Source organism: Dermacentor albipictus, chromosome 4, assembly GCF_038994185.2.
Source record: "Dermacentor albipictus isolate Rhodes 1998 colony chromosome 4, USDA_Dalb.pri_finalv2, whole genome shotgun sequence".
Classification (NCBI taxonomy): Eukaryota; Metazoa; Arthropoda; class Arachnida; order Ixodida; family Ixodidae; genus Dermacentor; species Dermacentor albipictus.
This window is the reverse complement of record NC_091824.1, coordinates 105,665,922-105,688,602: the sequence shown is the minus strand read 5'-3', so window position 1 is coordinate 105,688,602 and position 22,681 is coordinate 105,665,922. Positions and strand designations below refer to the sequence as shown.

The following is a 22,681-nucleotide window of genomic DNA, read 5'->3' as shown; positions in this document are numbered from 1 at the left end:
CGTACATTCGTGTGTCGTGCGACTAAGTGATCTCTCCTTTCATGCAACGAGTCTCGACTGCAGCTCCCCTACGGGGCAGGCCGCGCGTAGTGCTTGCGTGAGCACGGTGGCTTGCAAGGAGCGCACAGCTCCTGTGGACTTTCACGTGCTTCAATACTATCGATAGGGCTTTGTTTTCTTCTCGCGTTTATCCGCACCGCGCCCGAAGAGACCCACGTGTCGAGAACATCGCGATTGGAGTGGCGTTTGTTCCGAAGAAGGGCGAAGCGTTGTCTCCGCCGAGCTGTTTTTCGAGCCAACATTTCGCATTTGCCCTTGGCTCCTCGATTGCGCTCAGATGTGAGCTCACCGCGCGCGAGCTGCGAACCAAGCCTCGCGTTCAGACGCAACGGCGCTGAACACGAAAACGATGGCGCTGATGAACATTCCTGAGTGGCTGCTCCTGGTTGTGACTGCCTGCGTTTTGTTTTACCTGTAAGTTATCTTGATCGCCTTTCGACGTTCTTTCGCTTGTTTCATTCAGCTGAATACGCGGCTTCGTCTATGTTTCGGTCTGCGTCATTTTCAGGCTGGAAAGAAGCATTTTGTGCCTCGTGCCAGAATGTTAGATGCGTGTGCTCCTGAAGTACAGGTTTAGAGCGCAGTTCCAAATGGAACACTCCCGGATATTAGCCACGTTCGCGTTTTTTTTTTCTTTTCTTACGGGCTTCACAAAAATCTGCGACTGCGGAGATGCTGGCTACCTTTTCGGGTCCTGTGCAGACAAATGAGAAAAGCTATCCATGAGACCTTGAGACTTTATTAGATTACTGTTAGCACTGCAACGCCTTCAGGATATTTGTAGCGGCTGCTTCTTATAAATATTTAATAATGACGATAACTACGACGACGACGACGACGATGATGACGATGATACTGAAGATCCTCAAGTATGGCACGTGCCCGCAATGGAAGATGGGCCGTTACATGTGTAGTTGTAGGAAACATGCAGTTGATAACAAACGTGAAGTGGAGAACTATAAAAAAACAAAACTGGACAAAAAGGAATATATTGTATAGTTGAGCAGTCAGAGAAGATCAGTGGAAAGTTGCATTTTAGCGAAATAATAGGTTCATTGAATGATTTAGGTATATAATGATTTGGAAAAAATGGAACAGGGATCGCAAACGTTTTGTTGTTTCAAGAAAATCACACACAGCATCAAACACATCCTTGTAGCTTAAACCTATTGCTTAGACCCAACGGTAAAACATGCTCTACTTCTGGGCTTCGGCAATAGAAAGACGTACACGCGGCCATTACACTTGATTCGAATTTAAGTGTGCAGTGTGTACGTATTTAGAGAGATTGTTTCGGCAAAGCGCTGAGTCAACTAAGGTAACACGTATAAAAAATACTGCTAGCTTCAAAGTGAAAAGCCTTCGAGCCTGTGTTTTAGGCTGCTTTTCACGCACTCATGCTACAGTTCCGGCTAAACATTTCCGGTAAGCAACATGCCATCGACAAAACGCTGAAGTTTTCTTCCGCTTTTACAACACTATCAGAAATATGGGAGTTCTGACTGCATTAGTGAAAGTAAGTTTTTTTTGTGGAGTCATGGTCTATATTTAACGGTTCTTTCGAAAATTCTGACGCCTTCTGACAAATTAACGTGCACGGTAAAAACCAGAGCGCACGCCTACCGCCGGATAGTACGTTCACTCTTCTAATGTTTTCAGTGTATTCTCCTTAATTTTAGGCCAAAGGAGGAAACCCACAGACTGGTCATTGGTTTTGTGCTTTGGTTATAAAAAAATGTTTCTATATTTTACTTTTACTGTTCGCGCTTCCGTCTGTCGGTATAGTATTTAATGACGTCTTTCCCGCCAACTGCCATCTTCAGTATCCTGAATAATTTGACAGGTATGCAGCAAGAAGCAAAAATTACTGGAAAAATCAAAATGTGGTTCACGAAAAGTTCTCCTGGTTGCTTGGACCAGCGACCAGCCTTCTGTACAAGGTAGGCCGTATGATTCACTTACAAACGATTATCAGCGCACCAGAGCTCGTAGGTGAGCTCAAACCGCTCATTTTGCTTTGTTTCCGGTGTAACTGTGACTTCTTCACAGAATCCCGATGATGGCGGCATGAACCCGACACCATTTTGCTCTGTCGGTCTCGAGGCTACCATATAAGCGTTGGTATTGAATGTCGCTCTAGTTTTTTCGGCAGCGTAAAGTAAAATAAATGTGCATGGGACAGGCGCTGACTCCCAAGTGATCGTCCAGAACTGAAACACGCGAATTTAGATTCGGGTCAAATTACGCTTAAAATTTCCTGACCCAGCGAAAACTTCGACCCTCCTAAGCAATGTACACAAACTATAAATAAAGGATAAGACACCTTCGCTCTCAGTAAATTGGCTGCACTTTACAAATAATCCTTCCAGATGAAATTCGGCACAAGCATACGCAAACACTTACAAATTAAGAAAACACGAAGAATTGGGGCAATAAAGAGCGACACCGTTCAGGACGACTGAGACAAAATTTTGACACTTGGATTTCTTGAACGTGCGCCTAAATCTTGAGTACACGCTGGTTTCTGCAATACAATGACTACACGAGAACGAACCTTTTATTTCTGACAGACTGATTGATATATGTGCAATATTTTTTAACGTTTTTGTCATGTGAGATTTTCTAACATACTTTCTCTCTGCATGGCCTGCAGTTGGCCAGTTAGACGGCAGAAGACCTCCATTACTTTATTAATTTGTTTTACTGCTTTCGTAAAAGCCCTTTGAAAGTCTACTTATTATATATTATATGTCATGTGTTTATGGAGTGAGTAAACAATAAGCATTAATTATCTGCACGCATCACTGCAGTGTGGGTTCTTCGAGGGACAATCATTTGCGAAATGTCAAACTATGTCCAATTTTGCGTTTAGTTTCCGCTGAATAATACACACCCCTCTTTTATTTCCTTCTCCTTTTTTTTCACTTGCGATGTACTAATATTTTCATTCATACAACGAAACGCACGATCACCGTAATATAGCGCGCAGTGTTATGCAAACGAAGTTGGAGACAGCAGAATATTTACTATGTGAGAAGATTCGCCCCTGAAGTGCTTTCACTTGTACATTCTTCAATAAATGGAAACATTAAAAAAATCCCAATCAGGATAGGAAAACCAAAAGAACGCGCTCGAATATTCCAAGCTTATCGTGTTCAATGTGAACGTCGTACGATGGATCTATATTTGTTGAGAAAAGATCCAGCGAGAAATTTATTTGAAGTCCTGGTGGCAAACATGCCCCTTTATGCCCCTGTTTGAGCTGCTACGTTTGTTTCTTTTAACTGTTGCCCGTATTACTGCGTTCTGAGCAGCAATAAAGAAAGGTACATATGACGCAATGCCAATGATGCGTTATCAATGTTCTTATGTCGCGGGGGAACAAAAATGAAGAGAAAGGGGGTCCGCGAAAAGACAAGTTTATTTTTTTAATTATTTTATTTTGACCAGCCTGTGCACGCTTTGGATCAAGAACGCTACCTGAAGATGGGAAGGATATTTGGGTATGTAGCTTTACTTGCTTGCCAAGGACATGTGAACCATCGCAGATGATTCTAACTTGAAGATATGCACGGTTCATTCTTTTTAACACGTACTTCAACAATTCAGGTATTTCGAGGGAGGCAGGCCCGCATTGGCGGTTGCTGAGCCAGAAATGGTGAAGCTTGTGCTCGTGAAGGATTTTCCAGTTCTCTGTAACAGACGGGTACGTAAAGAGATGAGCTTGCATATGCTCTTGGCTTAGTTCTTACTGTTGTCTCTTTGCATAGGAAAGCCCACAACAGGTTATTGAATTCGGGAGAGGGTTGTTATACAGTCGGCACTAGGTACACACCGTGCATAGGGAGAGTAGAATAGGCAGATAGGCCGTAGCAGACATAAAATACCACCTAAGAACGAGTACAACAAAATAAGAAAAAAAAACTGTGTAATAGAGCAAATATATTCGAAGTATATTCCAAAGCGGGGCAGTAGTAACGCAAATATATAAAAGAAGAAGTAAATGGGCAATGCTCCACGCCCATCAATATACAAACAATATAAACTTTGAAAAATCGGAAGTCAATGTGGAACACAATAACGGAAATAATGAAGTAACAATTTCACGAAAACACGCCCTGTATTCATAACTATACGGATAGCGCGAGGGGAACTAAATACGAATAAATGTACTGGAGAAGCGCCTGTACTTGTTGAGCGTTTGTCCAGTGTATTTCATTGCATTTCGTTACCCTTACGCTACCCTTAGCTTTGGAATCGTGCCTATTACCTCAATAGCAATGCTTGTAAGCGGCATTAGCAGAACCTCTTACGCGAGAACATTTCCTTATCAGGCGTCGTTCGGGCATATCCAACATTCTAGATAGTGATTAGTGTGAAAATGATACGATGGCCACGGCGATGGCCAATGTGATGGACAAAATTTACATATAAGAGAAGTTTTGTAACTATAAGTCAAGGGGCCGTACTTTGTGAAGATTCTTTTCGTGCGGTTATATTTATTCATTATCAGTTGTCTCGCTGAATGTCCAATCTCGGCAATAAACATGGGGCGTGGCTTCGTTCGGACCAATGACAAAGTCGGATGAAACGAACTGTTACACAATACGGACCCCGGTTCTCTTTCCTGTAGATGGTCAGTAGCGTGTCCCAAAAAGAAAATGGTTCATGGTATGAAAAGGCAGGCTTACAAAGCACTGACACACGAGTAACGAAAGGACATAAAATATTTGATCTAAAGAGCACTACAATGAGCGATGTTTCTTGGAATTAGTTATTCTTATGCAGTGCCAATTTGTACTCTCGTCTTTTGGTATACTGAAGCTAGAGGACAGATGACAGAGAACTCGGTCCCTAAAGCACACACGCGCTGGGCTGCGTTCAATTGATGTGACATCTGGAGTACTAACGACAAATGCTTTTTCTTGCTGAAGTTTGCAAAGGAAAGTGAGAGAAAAATGTGATGTGAATCGTCAAATGAACGCTTGCAGTGCCAACTGCTTGTTTTTAAAACGTTCGACTAATGCTAAACCTTGGAAGCATGCGGACGTCTCTAGTCATCGTCGTCAGCATATCAGCACAATAAAGCATGCGTAAGTATCCGCTGTTATAACTATCTACATAGAGAGAGAGAGATAAAACTTTATTGTGTCCTTGATGGGGTTAAGGGGTGGCGGGGGTCGGGAGACTAACCCCCAATCCACCCCTTCCTCAGACGGCGGCCAGTTCTTGCTTTCTGGCGGCGTCTTCGGCCATCCGGACGGCCCAGAGCTGCTCCTCTGGGTCTAAGCTGAGCAGCAATGTCTCCCACTGCTCGGCCGTACTAATGATGCGTGTGTTAGTGCGGGAGGTGTTGGTGGGTGAGGCTTTGGGGCATTGCCAAATAATATGATTGAGGTCGGCGCGGGCTTTGCACGCTTTGCAGAGTGGTGAGTATGCGTCGGGGTACATGCGGTTGTAAAGCACGGGGTTCGGAAAAGTTCGTGTCTGAAGGAGTCGCCAAGTGGTGGATTGAGACTTAGTCAGTGATTTGTGTGCTGGGGGGTAGCGTAACCGCTCTCTGCGGTAGTGCAGTAGAATTTCTCCGAACGTGACCATTCGGTCCCGCGCGTGACCGCGATGCAGAACAGAGGGCTGGTCGGGATCGGAAGACGCAGGAGAAGGATGATGCGCCCGGTGTGCGAGAGCTCGGGCGGCATCGTGTGCGGCTTCGTTTCCAGCCAGACCCGAGTGACCAGGGGCCCAGATGATCTGCACGCGGCGTTGCCTTGAGGGAGGAGTCCCAGAGAGAATCCTCTGCGCTTGGGGTGCTATTAGTCCTCTTGCGTAGTTACGAATGGCCGTTTTTGAGTCGCTGATGATGCAGTGTGCATTGGTAGCCGCGTAGGCCAAAGCGATGGCCGTTTCCTCTCCTACTTCGGGTTGCGTGGCGAATATTGATGCGGCCGCGGAGAGGTGGTACTGCGAACCCGCGACTGCGACGACCGCCATGGCGTTTTGGTTGGGGTAGTCTGCTGCGTCTACGTAGGTTACGTCAGCGGCTTGGTCGTAGCGCTTTTGTAGTTGTTTAGCTCTTTCTGCACGTCGCTCCGGATTGTGTTCAGGGTGCATATTGCGAGGTATGGGCGGGATAACTAGGTGATCACGAATGTTTGGAGGGATGGGTACTTTTGGTCCGAATTGGGTGGTGTAGGTTATGCCTAGGGTGCCTAGAATGTGCCTGCCCGTGGTGGAATGGGCAAGTCGTTCGTATTGGCTAATACGGTGCGCTTCAATAAGCTCGTCTATGGTGTTATGAATGCCTAGGGCGTCCAGTTTCTCGTTAGAGGTGGTGATGGGAAGATGTATACATAACAGACGAAGCCTGACGGACACTTGCTATTGAATTGGCCAAGCTATTGTCTGTGCGAGTGGGATAGCTACATCAGCTCATGTACTTGGAAAATAATACTGGCAAACCTCACTTACAACTATAGAATGACTAACTGTGTTTTTACTGCGCCAGATAATAGATTTTTTCGATCCAATTTTGGACAACATGATGTCTACAGCGCCTGTAGACCTTTGGAGGAAAATCAGGCCCTCGTCAAGTCCTGCATTCACCATGGGGAAGCTGCGCAGGGTAAGTTCTTTTCGAACAGGATCACCAGGACACGTATCAGAGGCAAACAATATTGATTTCACATAAAAATTAATAATAAATTCTGAGTTCTTGCGTGCCAAATCCGCGATATAATTATGAGGGATGCCGTAGTTGGAGACTCCGGAATTATTCCTTTCGGTCCCTTGGGGTTCCCTAATGTGCGCCTAAATCTAAGTGTGCGAGCGTTCTTGCATTTCACGTGTTCTTGTGTAAGCAAGCAATAGACATCCACTTTAGTGTTTGAAAGGTAATACGTGTACCATCGGCATAAAACGAAGCGCTAATGTGTTGAAAGACGCGTGAACAAGCTCTGGTATTTCCATGCTTTCCCGTTTATGATACTGACGAAATTGATTGTCGGATATTGAGCTTCTAATCTGTAGAATGTTTAAGTGACCAGCCACTCTGAAATTCCACATGACAGTTTCGAGGGTTATGTGAAAGTTGCGTTGCTCCTCTTGCACTTCAACATTGTTTTTACACATTTCTGTGCGAAGTAAATCGTTGTTTTTGAATATTACACTCTGCTTCAGATGAACGACATGATTCAGGACTGTGCCAAAATTACGTCGGAGCACCTTATCAAAGCCGCTGAAGAGGGAAAAGACGTGAATCTCAAGTGGTAAAGACTTAGTTCCCTGTTCTCCTTTAAAGATCTAGACACCAATAATCCATAGTTAAATGTTTTATTTCCGGAAATATACTGTATGCCAAGCAAATACCTACAGCGTATTTTTGACGATACTGTGAATTACCATCAATATTATCGCTCTTGCATCTGTAAAACACCCTCACGAGGAGAAGTTCTTTTGTCGCAACTTGACTCCAGAGACATTCTTTGTTCAACAACTGTTGATCACTCCAGGTGCGACCTTCCTGTGAACCTGTCATGCATAGATCTACTTTTACATCTAGCATCGAATTAACAAAGCCTTCAGATCGAAAACTTATGTTTCAAGACAATGTCGTTCTTAGTGGCCTCCACTTTTTTTTGTATCGGGTATTTATGCTTCTGGCCTCTTTTGGGTATTCGAGAAGGCATGTATTTCACCCATTAGCCCCTAAAATTTAGGCGATTTGGGCTGCTCAGGCGCTACATTATTCAGCTGTGATAGCGACGTTAAGAATTTACACAAACCTATTTTCTATCATAGAACTAGTTGAAGCCATATTTTATTTTTTAGTTCCGTGAGCGGTTTAGAGCTTTGCAACCTATGACTACGCGAAAAAATTTCTTGCTCAGGTTTTACAGCCATTATGCACTGGACGTCATAGCGAAGGTCGCTTTTGGCACAGAACTTGACTCGTACAGAGATGCAAGCAACGAATTTGTGACAAAAGCCTCGAAGGCATTCTCTGGTGGGACGAGACTGGCTGTCATATTGTTCAGTAAGGGCAGATCTGTCTCTACATCTCTCCACTTTTATTTAAATAAAATGGTATGGCACCTGGCCATCACAAATGTAGGGATGCATCCTCTCTTCCCCATCTTGTAGGTGTCATTTGCTTCTCTTTTTCAGTTTTATGCCCGGTACTATTGAAAGTCTTTAAGGTTAAACTTCTCGACCCTGAGCCATTTCGATACTTCAAAGAGGTCTGTGTGGCAATTATTCAAGAAAGGAAGCGGAGACCGCATGTAAGTATATTGAATGGTCGTTTTTTGTCATCAGGACAAAATCCAGGACAACCTCCAGGATTGCAGGGGGGGGGGGGGGGGGGTTGCAGGGCATTATCTCTGGACCCATTTGTGCTTCTCACCATGGTCTCCTTGTTGTACACACTGTCGTACACACCGTTGTACAAAGTGCCGAGCAGAGTGAATGCATTTGCGTTTAATGATTTTATCTTATTATGTAAAATATGTCTCAGCACAATGCGTTGGCGGGCTAGTTGGTGCGAATCCATGCATACTTTGCATCGTTTTGAGCTAAACAAAGTATTCATAAAATATGGCTGCCGGCCGAATGTATACAAATAAAGAAATAAGCGTTGAAAGAATGTACGTGGTGGCAAATCGAACATGAATTCCATTCACAGCGTCACGAAGACTTTTTGCAACTCATGATGGATGCCCAGGAAGGAACTCTTGGCGATGGTGTTGAAACTGCGCCCGGAAAGGAACACAGAAAAATGTTTGACATTGACTCTGAAGTAAAGAACGACGTGACGTTTGTCACGAAGGGTGAGTGAGTAATTAAGTAGCAATGACTTGAGCAGTTCCTTAACATATCATTGGCCAAGCAACAACAACATGGAATGTATCTTCAGCGCAGCTTCGGTACGCCTAATTGTGCCTGTGAGTTCATAGTGGGCTGCCTTATCAATAATAATTATATCCACCTTATCATGGCTAATGTGCATACCATTTGGTATCCAATTATTGGCAAATCAAATGGCACCTATTTCTGCCGGGATGAACAAACGATTTCGTGGGAAGGAAAAAAAAACGCAGAAGGAGAGGGTGGGCTGTGCGCATTGACACCCAGAGACGCTGCGTGAAGATTACGCCTGAGATATGCGCTCCAATGGGGTTGTCTAATTTACACGTGTACAGGGGATGTATTCTGAAACGTTCGCCGCGGCGAACTTTTCGCACTGGCCACGCCTCCGCCGGAGCGGCGCGCGCTGAATGGCTGCTTTGACAAAACCGGAAATTCAGGTGGCGCAAGTGAATTTCCGGTTTTGTCAAAGCAGCCATTCAGTGCGAGCCGCAACGGCGGAGGCGTGGCCAGTGCGAAAAGTTCGCCGCGGCGAACGTTTCAGAATACGTCCCCAGCATGAGCCTAAACGGTTCGGTTTGTCCTGGAGGTTATAATACTTAGGCATCCATCGCTAGTAAGCTAATGTGTTATTCTTGACTTAAGCAGCAGGCTTTAAATATAAGCATGGGTACACATTGCAAAAATTGTCTCTCTCCTTATTTAATGAATGTCGTCTTTTCTTTCTTTTTGTTTTGCAAGCACGCTGCTTCAAATGAACTACATTATTTCAAGGAAGCTTAACTGGGAAATAGTAAAGCTGCGTCTCTAAAAGCTGCCATTTAAAGCTGCCCTCACTTCCATTGGTTTCACAATGTTCTTGTAGCAGGAGCCCGTACTTCCTGTACAAGGGTAAAGCCGGTTATATGAATTGCTTAGACTTATCCTTTGGCATTTTGTTGGCGTAAAACAACGGCATGCGGTCGCGGTGCAACGCAGTTGGCTTTGAGCATGTGGTCAAACTCGCCCTTCAGCCTTGTCAGAAGACGAAGCCCTGGCGCAATGCGTGCTGTTCTTCGCCGCCGCCCACGATGCCACCTCATCCGTCCTCGCATGCGCCGCCTATCTTCTCGCTCTTAATCCCGATGCGCAGGACAAGCTCCGCAGAGAAGCGGATGAATGTTTCGCCACACATGTGAGTATATTTTGACGGTGTGGATGAGCAAATACGGTTATATATTGTTACGTGTGAAAAGACAGATGAAAGAGGCTATTTACAGGCTATTTACACTGGAGCCATAGAGACAGCTGGAGCCAGACATCCAGGCCGACCCTCGCTCGCGCTAAGGGCCGATTTACGCTCGAGCCGCCTATCGCCGCCCAACCGCACCACACGCGTGCGGTTGCGCGAAAGATTGCACGTATCGAACACTTGTGCACAAATTTCGGTTTACAATGTGTAAGGTATACACAGTGCACACAGTGTAAATAGTAATTTGTGCACAAGTGCTGGATAAGTGCAATTTTTCGCGCGACCGCAAGCGTGCGGTGCGGCTTGCGGCGATGGGCGGCTCGAGCGTAAATCGGCCCTAAGGGCAGCTACCAACTTCGCCGTTCTCGCGGCGGGCCGTCTCTTGAGCATCGCTTGATAATGTCGATATACTACCCCCACCCCTCCCCGGTGGCAAAAGCGCCGTCACGGTGCTGTTAAAAGCTCCAAGGCGCGTGGAGAGTTATAGGGCTTGAGTCGGGCGACGTGGACAATGTCACTGGCTGTCACAGCGGAGGACGTAGTGGGCGTGGCTAGAGCGATTTCATAGGTGACATTGGTCACTTGGCGAAGCACGTGATATTGGCCTTCGGAACAGGAAAGCAGTTTTTCACAAAGGCCAACTTTACGCGATGGTGACCAAAACAACACGAGTATGCCGGGCACAAAATCAACGTCACGGGGACGGAGGTCATAGCGTTGCCTTTGTTTGCCTTGAGACACTTGTAGACGAGCGCGCCCAAGTTGGCGAGAATGTACAGCATAGGCGATTGCATCACGGGCATAATTGCTAGTTGAAGCTGTGGCGGACAGAAGCACAGTGTCCAGTGGTAGCGTCGCTTCACGGTCATACAAGAGGTAAAACGGGGAAAAGCCAGCAGTTTCGAGACGGGAAGAGTTGTACGCAAAGGTAATGTAGGGTAGAGCGTGGTCTCAGTCACGGTGGTCGTCTGAAACGTATTTGGATAGCATGTCTGTAAGGGTGCGGTTCAAACGCTCAGTGAGGCCGTTTGTTTGGGGGTGGTACGAGGTGGTAAATTTATGCTGTATTGAGCAGGCACGCATGATGTCGTCAATGACTTTGGCCAAAAACGTACGGCCACGGTCTGTTATCAATTGACGCGGAGCACCATGCACCAAAATTATATTATGTAGGAGGAAGTCCGCAACATCAGTTGCGCAACTGCTCGGAAGAGCGCGGGTTACGGTGTAGCGGGTCGCGTAGTCCGCCGCGACTGGAATCCACTTGTTTCCTTATGTAGATTCCGGAAATGGGCCGAGAAGGTCTAAGCCGACACGATGGAAGGTCTCAGCAGGGATGTCGAGCGACTGCACGTAACCAGCGGGGAGCTGGGAAGGCTTCTTGCGTCGTTGGCAAAGTTCACAAGCGGCGACGTAACGTCGTACGGAACAGGCAAGGCCCGGACAGAAAAAACGGCGACGTACACAGTCATAGGTTTGAGATACGCCGAGGTGTCCTGCCATTGGTGCGTCGTAAAGCTCTTCTAGAACGGTGGAGCGGGGGTGTTTAGGTAGGACAAGTAGGAACTTAGAGCCATACGGATGAAGGTTACGATGGTACAGGGTACCATCGTGGAGGACGAAGAGGCGTAGAGCAGCATCGGCCGGAGAGTGTTCAAAATGGTCGATGAGTGCTCTGATGTAAGCGTCACGACGTGTCCCGTCGGCGAAATGAAGCAGCGGGGATACAGAGAATACGCAAGCAGCACTGGTAAAATTGGAGGAGTCAAGAGTCGTAAACAGGGTAACGCGACAAGCTGTCAGCGTCTTGGTGCAGGCGGCCAGACTTCTACAGCACGGAATATGAAAATTCGTGTAGCCTCAAAGCCCATCGACCAAGCCGGCCTGTAGGATCCTTTAGCGATGAGAGCCAGCAAAGAGCATGATGGTCAGTGACTACGGAAAAAGGGCGACCGTAATGGTAAGGACGGAACTTCGCAACCTGCTAGACAACAGCAAGGCATTCTCGTTCCGTAATGGAATAGTTGCGTTCCGATGTTGCTAGGATGCGAGCCGCCTCCTAGCCATCGCCTTAACCATGGCCTTAAAGTTAAAGAAACTTTTTGTAAAGCTTACCGGTTAAGTAAGACTTTTTCTCTCCAAAACTGCTCGAGATTGGAGTCAATTACCAAGTGACGGGAACATACTTTCAAATTATGTGCCTGTAAAGTCGCTTGAATATGCTGTTTAGCTGGTTCTCGGTATTAGTATAGACACGAATTGTATACATTACTACATTATTACGTTTGTATCTGTTTTCCCACCAAAATGGGTATCTGTGTAGTCCATGGTCGAATGGTGAGAGCATTGGGCTGCCGCGGTGAGGGAACAGGGTTCGAAACCAACCTTCGGAACAACTTGAATCACTGAGTATCTGGCAATGTGTGCATATGGGCCACTCGTCAACGAACCTCTTCCCGCACACATGGGTCAGTGTAGATGCCGTAAAGGGTATGTGCCGCTCTTTAATGAAACTCCTTGACGCCTACTTGGAGCATAGGTTGGGTATGCGCCAGTCGGTCTGTGCTGGTGTTCAACGAACCTCTCTGTCACTAACTTGGGTCTCAAGGTGAGTGCCACTGAGAATGGGCCGCTCTACAATGACAAAAATGTCCTTTAAATTTTCTGATGTGGGAGGGTGGGGAATCAAGCCCACCTCACAAGTGTTCCCCGTGCCATTTCACACCATCACTTCACTAGGGCGTCATGAATGCGCTTGGTATTATTCCAGTCTTCAGTGAACCTCTCGCCAACTTGGGTCACTGTGAATGTGCCCCTGGGTGTGTGGCAAGTGAGGGAACAATTCTCAGCGTTCGCACGTACCGGTGCGCCACGCTTCTCGTCTCGGAGGCTATGCACGAACTTCTCGATAGCGCCACCAGACGGCGCAGCGTGACCGCAAAAAAAAAAAACATTCTGAGAGAGGAGTCCGGCTGCAGCATGACGCGTTCATCAGCGTTCACACGCACCGGCGCGTTATTTATTCCAGATTCCATGCGCAGGCTTGGTGGTGGCATCACTTGGTGCCGTCCAGTGTTCTTAGGGAAGCGCGAATGTAGAGTCCTGCTGCAGTACATGCCTCATACATGACTCGGTTCGACGGTGGCAGTACGTTGTGTCGCCATATTGGTTCAATGCTAAAAGCATTACCGTCGACAGCCCGTGTGGGATGGGTTCTCTCTATTTTTCATACCCAGTGGCCCATGTTGTCTACTCGGCAAGACAGTAGTCATCACATGCCTATTTACCTAGACTAATAAGCAACATGGGTCACCAGCAAGGTGACTGATTGGGCTCGCTGGTGATCCAGCGCTTGTCCTTGTCTACGTCCTCGTTCATCCTTCGCGCTCTACACTTACGACAATGGGCCACTGGGTATATGAAGAAGGAGATATATACCGCAAACTAGCTGAAGTTTGCTAAGAATGCTAACTGCAATATAAAAGCACAGGAACTTGCATGCTCTGCTGTAGTTCTTGAGGATGAGGGATATAGAACTCGTACAACTCCATTACTGAAAGTAGCTATGCTGCACTACTGAAGGTTAAATGTTTTTAAAAGTACTCGCTACACAAAGTCATTTGTCGCGTTTAAAGTGGAGCGGTGTGGCCGTGACCTCCTCGTATTAGGTAGCATGTACAAGTGAACCTTCATTGCTGTCTTGCCAAATGCCCCTGAACGGGCGATACCTGCTGTCGTTGGTTTCATTCATGGGCGATCACTTAACTGGTGCTTTCGGAGATGGTCATGTGATCTGGAGAAAGCGATTAAGCCAATTCTTGCCTTAACGTTGGCTTTTAGCTTCCTAATATGCACGTAGTTCTTCGCTATCCCGAATATCACGGAGCGTTTAGTTCAGGTACTTATTCACCAATTTAGAAAATCATGGAATACCTGCAGCGATGGCAGAAATTTTTTCATGGGTGTATGCGTGCACTCACCGTCTAGACTCGTGTGAGGGCTGTAATCGTGTAACGGCCACACCTTCAACTTGGCAGCCAAAAATTTGGAGAAAAAAATTCCAAAGGAGAAGCAATAGCGTTCGGTGCCCTGGTGCCACACGCGCGCGCGCATCGGCGAATTTTTGCGCACTGCGTACTTCCGCTTGCAATCACTAGATGGTGCGAGCTGCGCATTGACCTCTGATTCAATGGTACATCCGGTTTGTGCACAAGTCACCGGCATCATCTAGACTGAAAGGTTTCGTCCCGTGTAAGGGCCGCAGCTCGTCAAAACTGGGAAAAAAAGTGCGGCCTTTACACGGTTCTCCACGGTAGTTTTATCCAATAGACGCAGCGCAGCTAGAATTACTTTTGCGCGTATAGTTATAGCCGACACTATATGTGGCACAAACGACGTTGTCCAGCAGACTGTTGCAATTTCATAAATCGCACAAAATGCCAGTAAGTTCAACATGCCCTTATTAACTGTGTGTCAGTTTGTACGTGGATTATATGCCGAGGACACGAGTCGCCTATGCGAACTAAGGTGCTATGCGCCAAACACGAGAAGGGGGGTGTGGCTGGGAATGCATCATGGCATGTTTATAAAGTCTGTCGGTTCTCTGTACGCTACCGTAATCTTCAGACACCAAAGTTACAGTACCTGTGGAAGAAAGAGTGTTTTTTGCTTCAGCAAGGTACTACTGTCGTTTCAAACTAGAACAGAGACACTGTTGTTTTATTTCCACACATTGTCACCGAATATTTCTATATTGCCTGCAAAGACAATTTTGGCTGTATACATAGGATATATATTATGCGATAAACATTAAATTCAAATAAAGTCTTTCTGTACTTCCAGGGGACTAATCCAAGTCTTGACGTCATCTCTAAGCTGCCCTACCTGCACTGTGTCCTATCGGAAAGTATGAGGCTGTATCCACCGGTTCCGAGGTGCGCTCTATTTGTCTCTTCGCGGCTAAAGTTAGCACGTGAATACGATTAGTTTCTTTTTCACAGGAAGGTGCACATAAACGCATCTTACGTGTGGATACGTTTTTAAAACCACAATACTTCGGCATTGGATGTTCTAAAGCCTTATTCTAATTTTCTATTTGTTTCTAGACTTGATAGGACCACGTGCCAGGAGTATGTCCTGGGTGACACTGGAATCAGGGTGCCCAAAGGCAGCGTTGTTACGATCCCCATATACGCTATGCATCGGGACCCGGAGTTCTTTCCTGATCCTGAAAAATTCATTCCTGAGAGGTAATAAATTTTCTAAGCGTGACACACCATGAACAGTCAGGCAATGACAAAAAACTTTAGCTGTAGAGGGATTAGGGGTTCAGGCGAGTTTATTTAATAACCCTGACACGAAGGTAAACCTTTTTATTTATGCTGAAGGACTTCTTGCCAAAAAGAACTTCGCCTCTGGCACATGGTACTGCGCGGCCTCTTTTCTTTTCAGGCGCCACAGAACATACGGCGTGGCCGTTTAAAACTGCAAGTGACAAAGCATTTAAAAATGACGTGTCTGGCCAATTCCAATTGAAAAGAAGAAAAAACAGAAATAACTCCAATTTTGTAAAAAGCTTCTACAGCTTTGGGGTAAGCGCCGCTGGGACATGGTTGGGACAAATTTTGTAAACGCGTTGAGTACAGCTGCAGTGAAGCATTCACGCTACGATTTAAGTGAAGGGTTTGATAATTAGAGAGCTACGGACGATTAAAAGTTAGTCTCCTCTCTATACCCATGCTTTTGCTCCTCAACTCGTTCGCCGAGCGATCGGAGCTAAGCTTCGCCTTGACTGGCGTTGCGTCACGATGTGACGTCTATTTTCGGTGTTTTGCACACAGCGCGCGACATCTCTCAACGTCTCCGCCAGCCGCCTGGCCGTCAGTCTCCAGCCAGAGTTAGGCAAGCCGCATGCGTTGCGAGCGTTCTGTCGCAGCGCCGAGCATGCCCTCTATTCCGGTAAGCGCAGGTGAGCCGCATAAGCGGAGGCGTTTTGACGGATGAGCGGAGGTGTAAACGTAAGCGGCCATAACGTTGCAAGCGCCTGGTGGCGCAAATTCAACCAACTAGCTAATATTGATGTAACCAAGTGGAAGACATTTGAAAAGACAACGTGTTCACAATTACGCTGCTGCCAAAAATATAATATTAGCAGCAAAGTAGACTACACTTTAGTACTGCTGTATTAGTTATGTATTCGTCTCGCTGAGTTTCACGCCACCAGGTGGCGGTCCCCCTCAATTTCCGCGTGGTAGGCGCTTAGATGATAGCCTGTTCGTGCTTACCCAGTGCATAGAAATAGCTAAGGCGGAAAATAGACCTCTGTATTTAGCCTTCCTGGACATAAGTGGTGCGTACGACAATGTGAACAGGGAACTCCTGTGGAACATATTAAAAGCTGAAGGTATCGGTAATGAGGTAATTGATTTTCTACAGGAACTATATCGAGAAAATAATGTTGAAATAACATGGGAAGGAATCAAGAGTACGACAACTGTCGAGGTTCACAAAGGATTAAGGCAAGGTTGTCCTCTATCACCGCTACTGTTCATGCTTTATATGATAAGCATGGAAAGAAGGTTACAACGAAGCAATCTAGGGTATAATCTGTCGTACAGATTAGGCGAAAAGGTTGTTGAGCAACGACTACCGGGTTTAATGTATGCGGACGATATTGTACTGTTAGCAGATAGCCAGGAAGATTTGCAAACTCTGGTTAATTACTGTGGGGACGAAGGAGACAGTTTAGGTTTAAGTTTTAGTGCAGCTAAGTCCGGTGGGATGTTTTTCAACGATACAACTGATCAGGAGCTTACAATACAAGGCCACGAAATACCCCGAGTGGCCGAATACAAGTATCTCGGGGTATGGATAAACAAAGGGCAGATGTACACGGAAAAGCACGAACAGTCTCTAATAGCAAAAGGGCGAAGAGATGCCGGGATAATGAAACATAAGGCATTGTGGGGTTACAACAGGTATGAGGTACTGAGAGGCATTTGGAAGGGAGTAATGGTGCCGGGGCTTACTTTCGGGAATGCGGTCCTGTGTTTAAGGGCAGAGGTTCAGTCGAAACTAGAAGTAAATCAGAGAGCTGTGGGAAGGTTAGCACTAGGTGCCCACGGGAAAACCACAAACGAAGCAGTACAGGGAGATATGGGCTGGGCATCATTCGAAGCACGGGAAGCTCAGAGTAAAATCCTATACGAAAAACGGCTGAGGAAATTGGATGATAACAGGTGGGCAGCTAAGGTGTTTAAATACCTATACAGAAAGAGCGTTGACTCACAATGGCGGAAAAGAACTAGGAAGCTAACCAGTAAGTATGCCAGACACGAGGACGAAGAAGGACAGAGCATTAAACGACAGGTTAAAAATGCGGAAGGTAAAAATTGGATAAATTCAATGGAAAAGAAGCATAGCGTAGAACTATATCGATACTGGAAACAGCAGATCAGGAAGGAAGCGTTTTATGATAACTCAAGAGGCAGTGCCCTACTCTTTGAAGCTAGATCAGGATGTCTTAGAACACGGAGCTATAAAAAGAAATTTAACGAAGAAGAAGACACATGTACTGCGTGTGGTAAATATGTAGAAACAATGGAACACCTCATACTAAAATGTGATGGTATCAATCCCGATGTCGATGCGGCCACAGTCACCCTTCCTGAGGCCCTAGGGTTCAGAGATAATGATAGTCATGTAAATAAATGTGCGGTGGAAATTAGCAAAAGGCGATTGGAGGATTGGTGGCTCAAAAGCAGAGAGGTGACATAAGGTTAAAAGGGTAGGAAGACGTATTTAAAGAAAATCGAGAAATTCAATAACACACAACACAGATAAAAATAAAAGGCAAAATAAAAATCTGAGCATGGTGGCAACTGCCATCGCCCCGTTTCAAAGGGGACGCTCCTACTTTCCAGCGGTCGATTTAGGCACCACTGGCCTCCTTGAAGCCCTTGGGTTCAGCGGGAGCAGTGGTAAAGCAAACAGGTCCGCAATAGACATCAGTAAGAGGCGATTGGAGGATTGGTGGAAGAAAAGTAGGGAAACGACAAAGGACGGAGACGTACAAAAGCACAGTTCGCAATAGGGTATCAGAAAATTTGGACGTGGTAGTTCATAGTGTGTTTTTTTTTTTCTCATCGGTTAACCTAGGTAGGATATTAGGCAGCATAGTAGCAAGAGCTTGGTGGCGCAAGCCACCGCCCCGTTCCAAAGGGGACGCTCATAACATCCATCCATCCATCCATCGCGTGTCTGGCAAAACGCGCAGTCAGCCTACATTTACCGGAATACACTGTAAAATAATTTACGCCCTAAAAAGTGAGAAAGGGTGTGAAAGTGTCTATAACTCACACCCTGAGGGTGTTATCTGTATACCGGACACTCTAAGGGTGTGAGTGATAGACACATTTACACCCTTTTTCAATTTTTAGGGTGTAAATTATTTTACAGTGTACCGGACGCGCTAAAGCTCTCTACCGTGGTAGCAATCCTCCGGCGTGACCGACCACCCCTCCTTCAAATCTTTACAATTACAATAAAGTTTCTCTCTCTCTCTCTCGCCTCTGACACATGGTACAGCGCGGCCTCTTTTGTTGACAGGCGCCACAGAACATGTTGCGCGGCCTCTTCAAACTGCAACTGACAAATCATTTAAAAATGGTTTATCCGGTCAATTCCAATTGAAAAGAAGAAAAAACAGAAATAATTCCAATCTTGTAAAAAGCTTCTACAGCTTTGGGGTAAGCGCCGCTTAAGGTGTCCCTGAAATGGTTGGGACAAATTTTGTTGTCGCGTAGAGTACAGCTGCAGTGAAGCATTCACGCTACGATTTAAGTGAAGCGTTTGATAATAGGAGAGCTACGGACGATTAAAAGTTACTCTCCTCTCTATACCCATGCTTTTCTTCCTCAACTCGTTCGCCGAGTGATTAGAGCTAAGCTTCGCCTTGAGTGGCTCTTCGGCACGATGCGACGTCTATTTTCGGTGTTTCGCACAGAGCACGCGACGTCTCTCCAACGTGTCCGCCAGCCGCAGGGACTTTAGTCCCCAGCCAGAGTTATCCAAGCAGCATGCGTTGCGAGCGTTCTGTCGCAGCGCCGAGCATGTCCTTTATTCCGGTAAGCGCAAGCGTTTTCCCGGATGGGCGGAGGCGTTTTGACGGATGGGCGAAGGTGTAATCATAAGCGGCCTGAGCATTGCCAGTCGCCTGATGGCGCAGAGCGCAACCAGCCAACCACAAAGCTAATAATGATGTAACCAAGTGGAAGACATTTCAAAAGACAACATGTTCACAATTACGCTGCTGCCAAAAATTAATATTAGCAGCAAGTAGACTACACTTGGGTACTGCTATACTAGTTATGTGTTCGTCAGGCTGAGTTTCACGCCACCAGGTGGCGGCCCCCCTCAATCTCCACGTGTCTTGCAAAACGCGCAGTCAGCCTACATTTACCGGAATACCGGACGTGCTAAAGCTCTCTACCGTGGTAGCAATCCTCCGGTGTCAAGTGACGACCGTAAACACGTAGATTCTGGCGCCTATCGGATACCGACAGCCCGATGCTCTGCAGCCACTCCGCTCGCCTGTTGCCTTGCGGAGGGACACGGTGTCGCTGTTTTACATGCCGCCAATCGCTAGACTTGCAGCCCACAACGCCACAAGGGCGATTAAATGGTCCTCGTGAAAAGAAACTTCGAGGCCAACACTGACCGCGCAGCTCGCGGCAACACGGAGCACGTTGTAGCACAAGTGGACGGCACTTGCTGCATGCCGGAAGTGCTCGAGTGCAGTGTTAAGCTGTCGTTATGTATTATCTTTCTGTTACATTTTAGAGAGACAAATTAACCAACGTTTCAACTATTACGGACAACATTTGTTCCCCATCAATTTGGAAAGATTATCATGACGCAACCTGAGTAGCCAATCGAATAGCTCGCCTAACTGACGTCACGAATGCCAGATACGTAGATTGCAACAGGGCAGTTGAAAACCCAGGGGAGCGCCGCCGCTGCAATCGGTAGTGATGCACACTTTAAAATCTTATAACAAATTACACGCTTTACGCAGAGTGCCTATATAAGTGTCACTGCGCATGAGCACTGAGCACTGCGCATGTGGAAATCTTTGTGTACCTGTGAACGTTGAAAACTCATGAAATTTCACTGCGTTTCCCTGATTGACGCGGAAGTGATTCGTTCAGTAAACGTGTTATTGGAGCTAGCACGGGGGAGGGGTAATGAAAATAGAAGAAAAATTCATTTAAGAAACATTCTACCTAGTATTCATCAAGTTCGCTAACCCACCCAAAAAACAGGCGTTGCGGAGATACAATGCCTTGATTTTCTATTGCGCAAGAAAAGAAGAAGAATCAGATGTGAATCATGTGCTTTTTTTTTTTCTAGATTCAACGAAGCAAATGCTGATTCCATACGACCGTACACTTACCTGCCTTTCGGAGCAGGGCCTCGCAACTGCATCGGTATGCGTATGGCCCTGCAGATCACCAAGTTGTGCATACTTCACTCTGTGCACACCGTGCAGTTTGTACCCGCGAGAAAAGCAAAGGCAAGTGTGAATTATGACTTGTATGATTGTAGTTTTGCGAAACGCATTCATCCAACCTAATAATGAAGGTATATTTTGTAAATTCTAGTCAGGAACCCACTACCAGTATAGCCTTTGAAGGGGCTTACGACCGGCCTATGCAACTGCCGCCGCTGACCTTATCGCATGTGCAAAAATGTTTTCGAAGTTCAAGTCAGACGACTTGCTGTGACATGGATCAAAATTTTTTAAGTGATTGTTTTTCAGTAATGGCGTCTTCTGCAGAGTTCGTCGACGCTTGGAGTACCAATACCGATATTATTATTAAATATAATACAATGTTAGATTAAATAATATACTAATAATTACAATAATAAATACCAATATTACGAGGTTTGCAATGAACAGAAACTTTGTTTTACACAAAACACATACTAATTACTGTAAGCAGAGCGTTCATTTTTCATCTGTCGCGTTCTGGAGGACACTACCATTAGATGTAGAAACACTTAAAATGCACGAGTTCAAGAAACAACTAAAAGAATATATTTTCTCGAATAGTTATGTCTAGTTCATACTCACAACCATTCTTTCAGTCTGCCTTCATTTCATTTTCATACAATTAGATTTCTGCTTGATGTCTTTTCCATGCATATATATTCGAGTCCACAAATGATGTTTTGTACGTCGTCATTTACGCCAATTTTTTAGAGTTTAACGAGATTATCCTACGGTGCTTTTTTATAAACCTCTTATTTATGCAAATTTAATTCTTCAATTAAGCTATTTATACTAATACTGGTAATTCTTCCTTGTTAATGATTTGTTGAAACTGCCTGTGATCTGTGTTTTATTACGCTCAGGTTGTAAAAGAGGTCCCATTGCAGTATTTGCCTTCGGGACCTCCTTCTGTATATTAACATCCTGTAGCCTTTCTAGTTATCACATTAAAATCAGTTCTGATTCTGATTCTGACAAGATCAGTATGGGAAAAACATATCACAGTGGTAGAATGTAGGTGTGCCTTTTAAACAGAAAAGAAAAAGAAAAGGAAGACGTGTCAGCCAAAGTTGACACGAAAGTAGAAAGGGTTGGCGTAATCGCAGTGTATGTATACTTATATCTACTGAAATTGGAAGCATTAAAGATGATACAATGCTGCATCATTGCATTGTACGTTTGCGTCCTTTGTATTATTTTCTTCGTTCCATTGTCGCACATTACATATTTTTCCGAATCCTCTATTTCCTTTATTTATGCCAAGTTTCTCCATTCGTTTCTTTTGCGCGCATGAACGTCGACGTTGTTTTTCTTTCTTTCTTTCTTTCTTTCTTTCTTTCTTTCTTTCTTTCTTTCTTTCTTTCTTTCTTTCTTTCTTTCTTTCTGACCAAGAGGCCAGGTGGGCTCACCCCGGAGATAGTGGTCTATGGTGCAATGTGGCTACTTTTGGACTATATATTAGGGCAAGTTACGCCCACACCGTTAACTTTACATGCACTGACACTATTTCTCAGTTTCTGTGTCGTTCTGGAGATGCGAAACTGCTGTTTGGTGAAGAAGACGCCAGATACGTAGATCCCACGTACGCCAAACATGTGTGAAGTCGCTACGCTGCCAGAAAAGCAGACAGCTCACACAGTTTACGATGTCTACATCTATTTCCCATATCATCACTTTTTTGAGGCTTGCTTGCACTTGCTAATGATGAACTGCTCGTTGTTTTGTTTCGTCCACCCATTCTAGGCACCTTTCGAGTTTGTTAAAGGCGTTGGACTCCTGAAACCAAAAGAAGTCGCCGTTGGAATAACTAAAAGATGAAACTTCTTCCTGATGCAGCCTTCTTACGGTCTTTTTTGCATTCTCCATCCATTTACAAGCTATAATTAAATGCACCAATGTGTGCTACTAGTTCCCAGAAATTTATGTTGTAAAATTACTAACCGATACGCTTGCACTTTCGTGAAATCCAAATAAAA

The 22,681-nt window shown here is 45.6% G+C and overlaps 1 protein-coding gene across 1 annotated transcript; it reads left to right on the top strand.

Moving 5' to 3' along the window:
- Positions 1-237: 237 nt before the first annotated feature.
- On the top strand, positions 238-22,681 carry LOC139059677 (cytochrome P450 3A24-like). Its single transcript, XM_070538110.1, has 14 exons — positions 238-474; positions 1,904-2,000; positions 3,511-3,563; positions 3,670-3,766; positions 6,566-6,682; positions 7,237-7,325; positions 7,947-8,092; positions 8,224-8,339; positions 8,741-8,885; positions 9,936-10,096; positions 14,996-15,087; positions 15,259-15,402; positions 20,564-20,726; positions 22,449-22,681. Exons 1-14 carry the CDS (start codon positions 410-412, stop codon positions 22,521-22,523), a joined length of 1,560 nt encoding a protein of 519 aa, XP_070394211.1. The 5' UTR covers positions 238-409; the 3' UTR covers positions 22,524-22,681.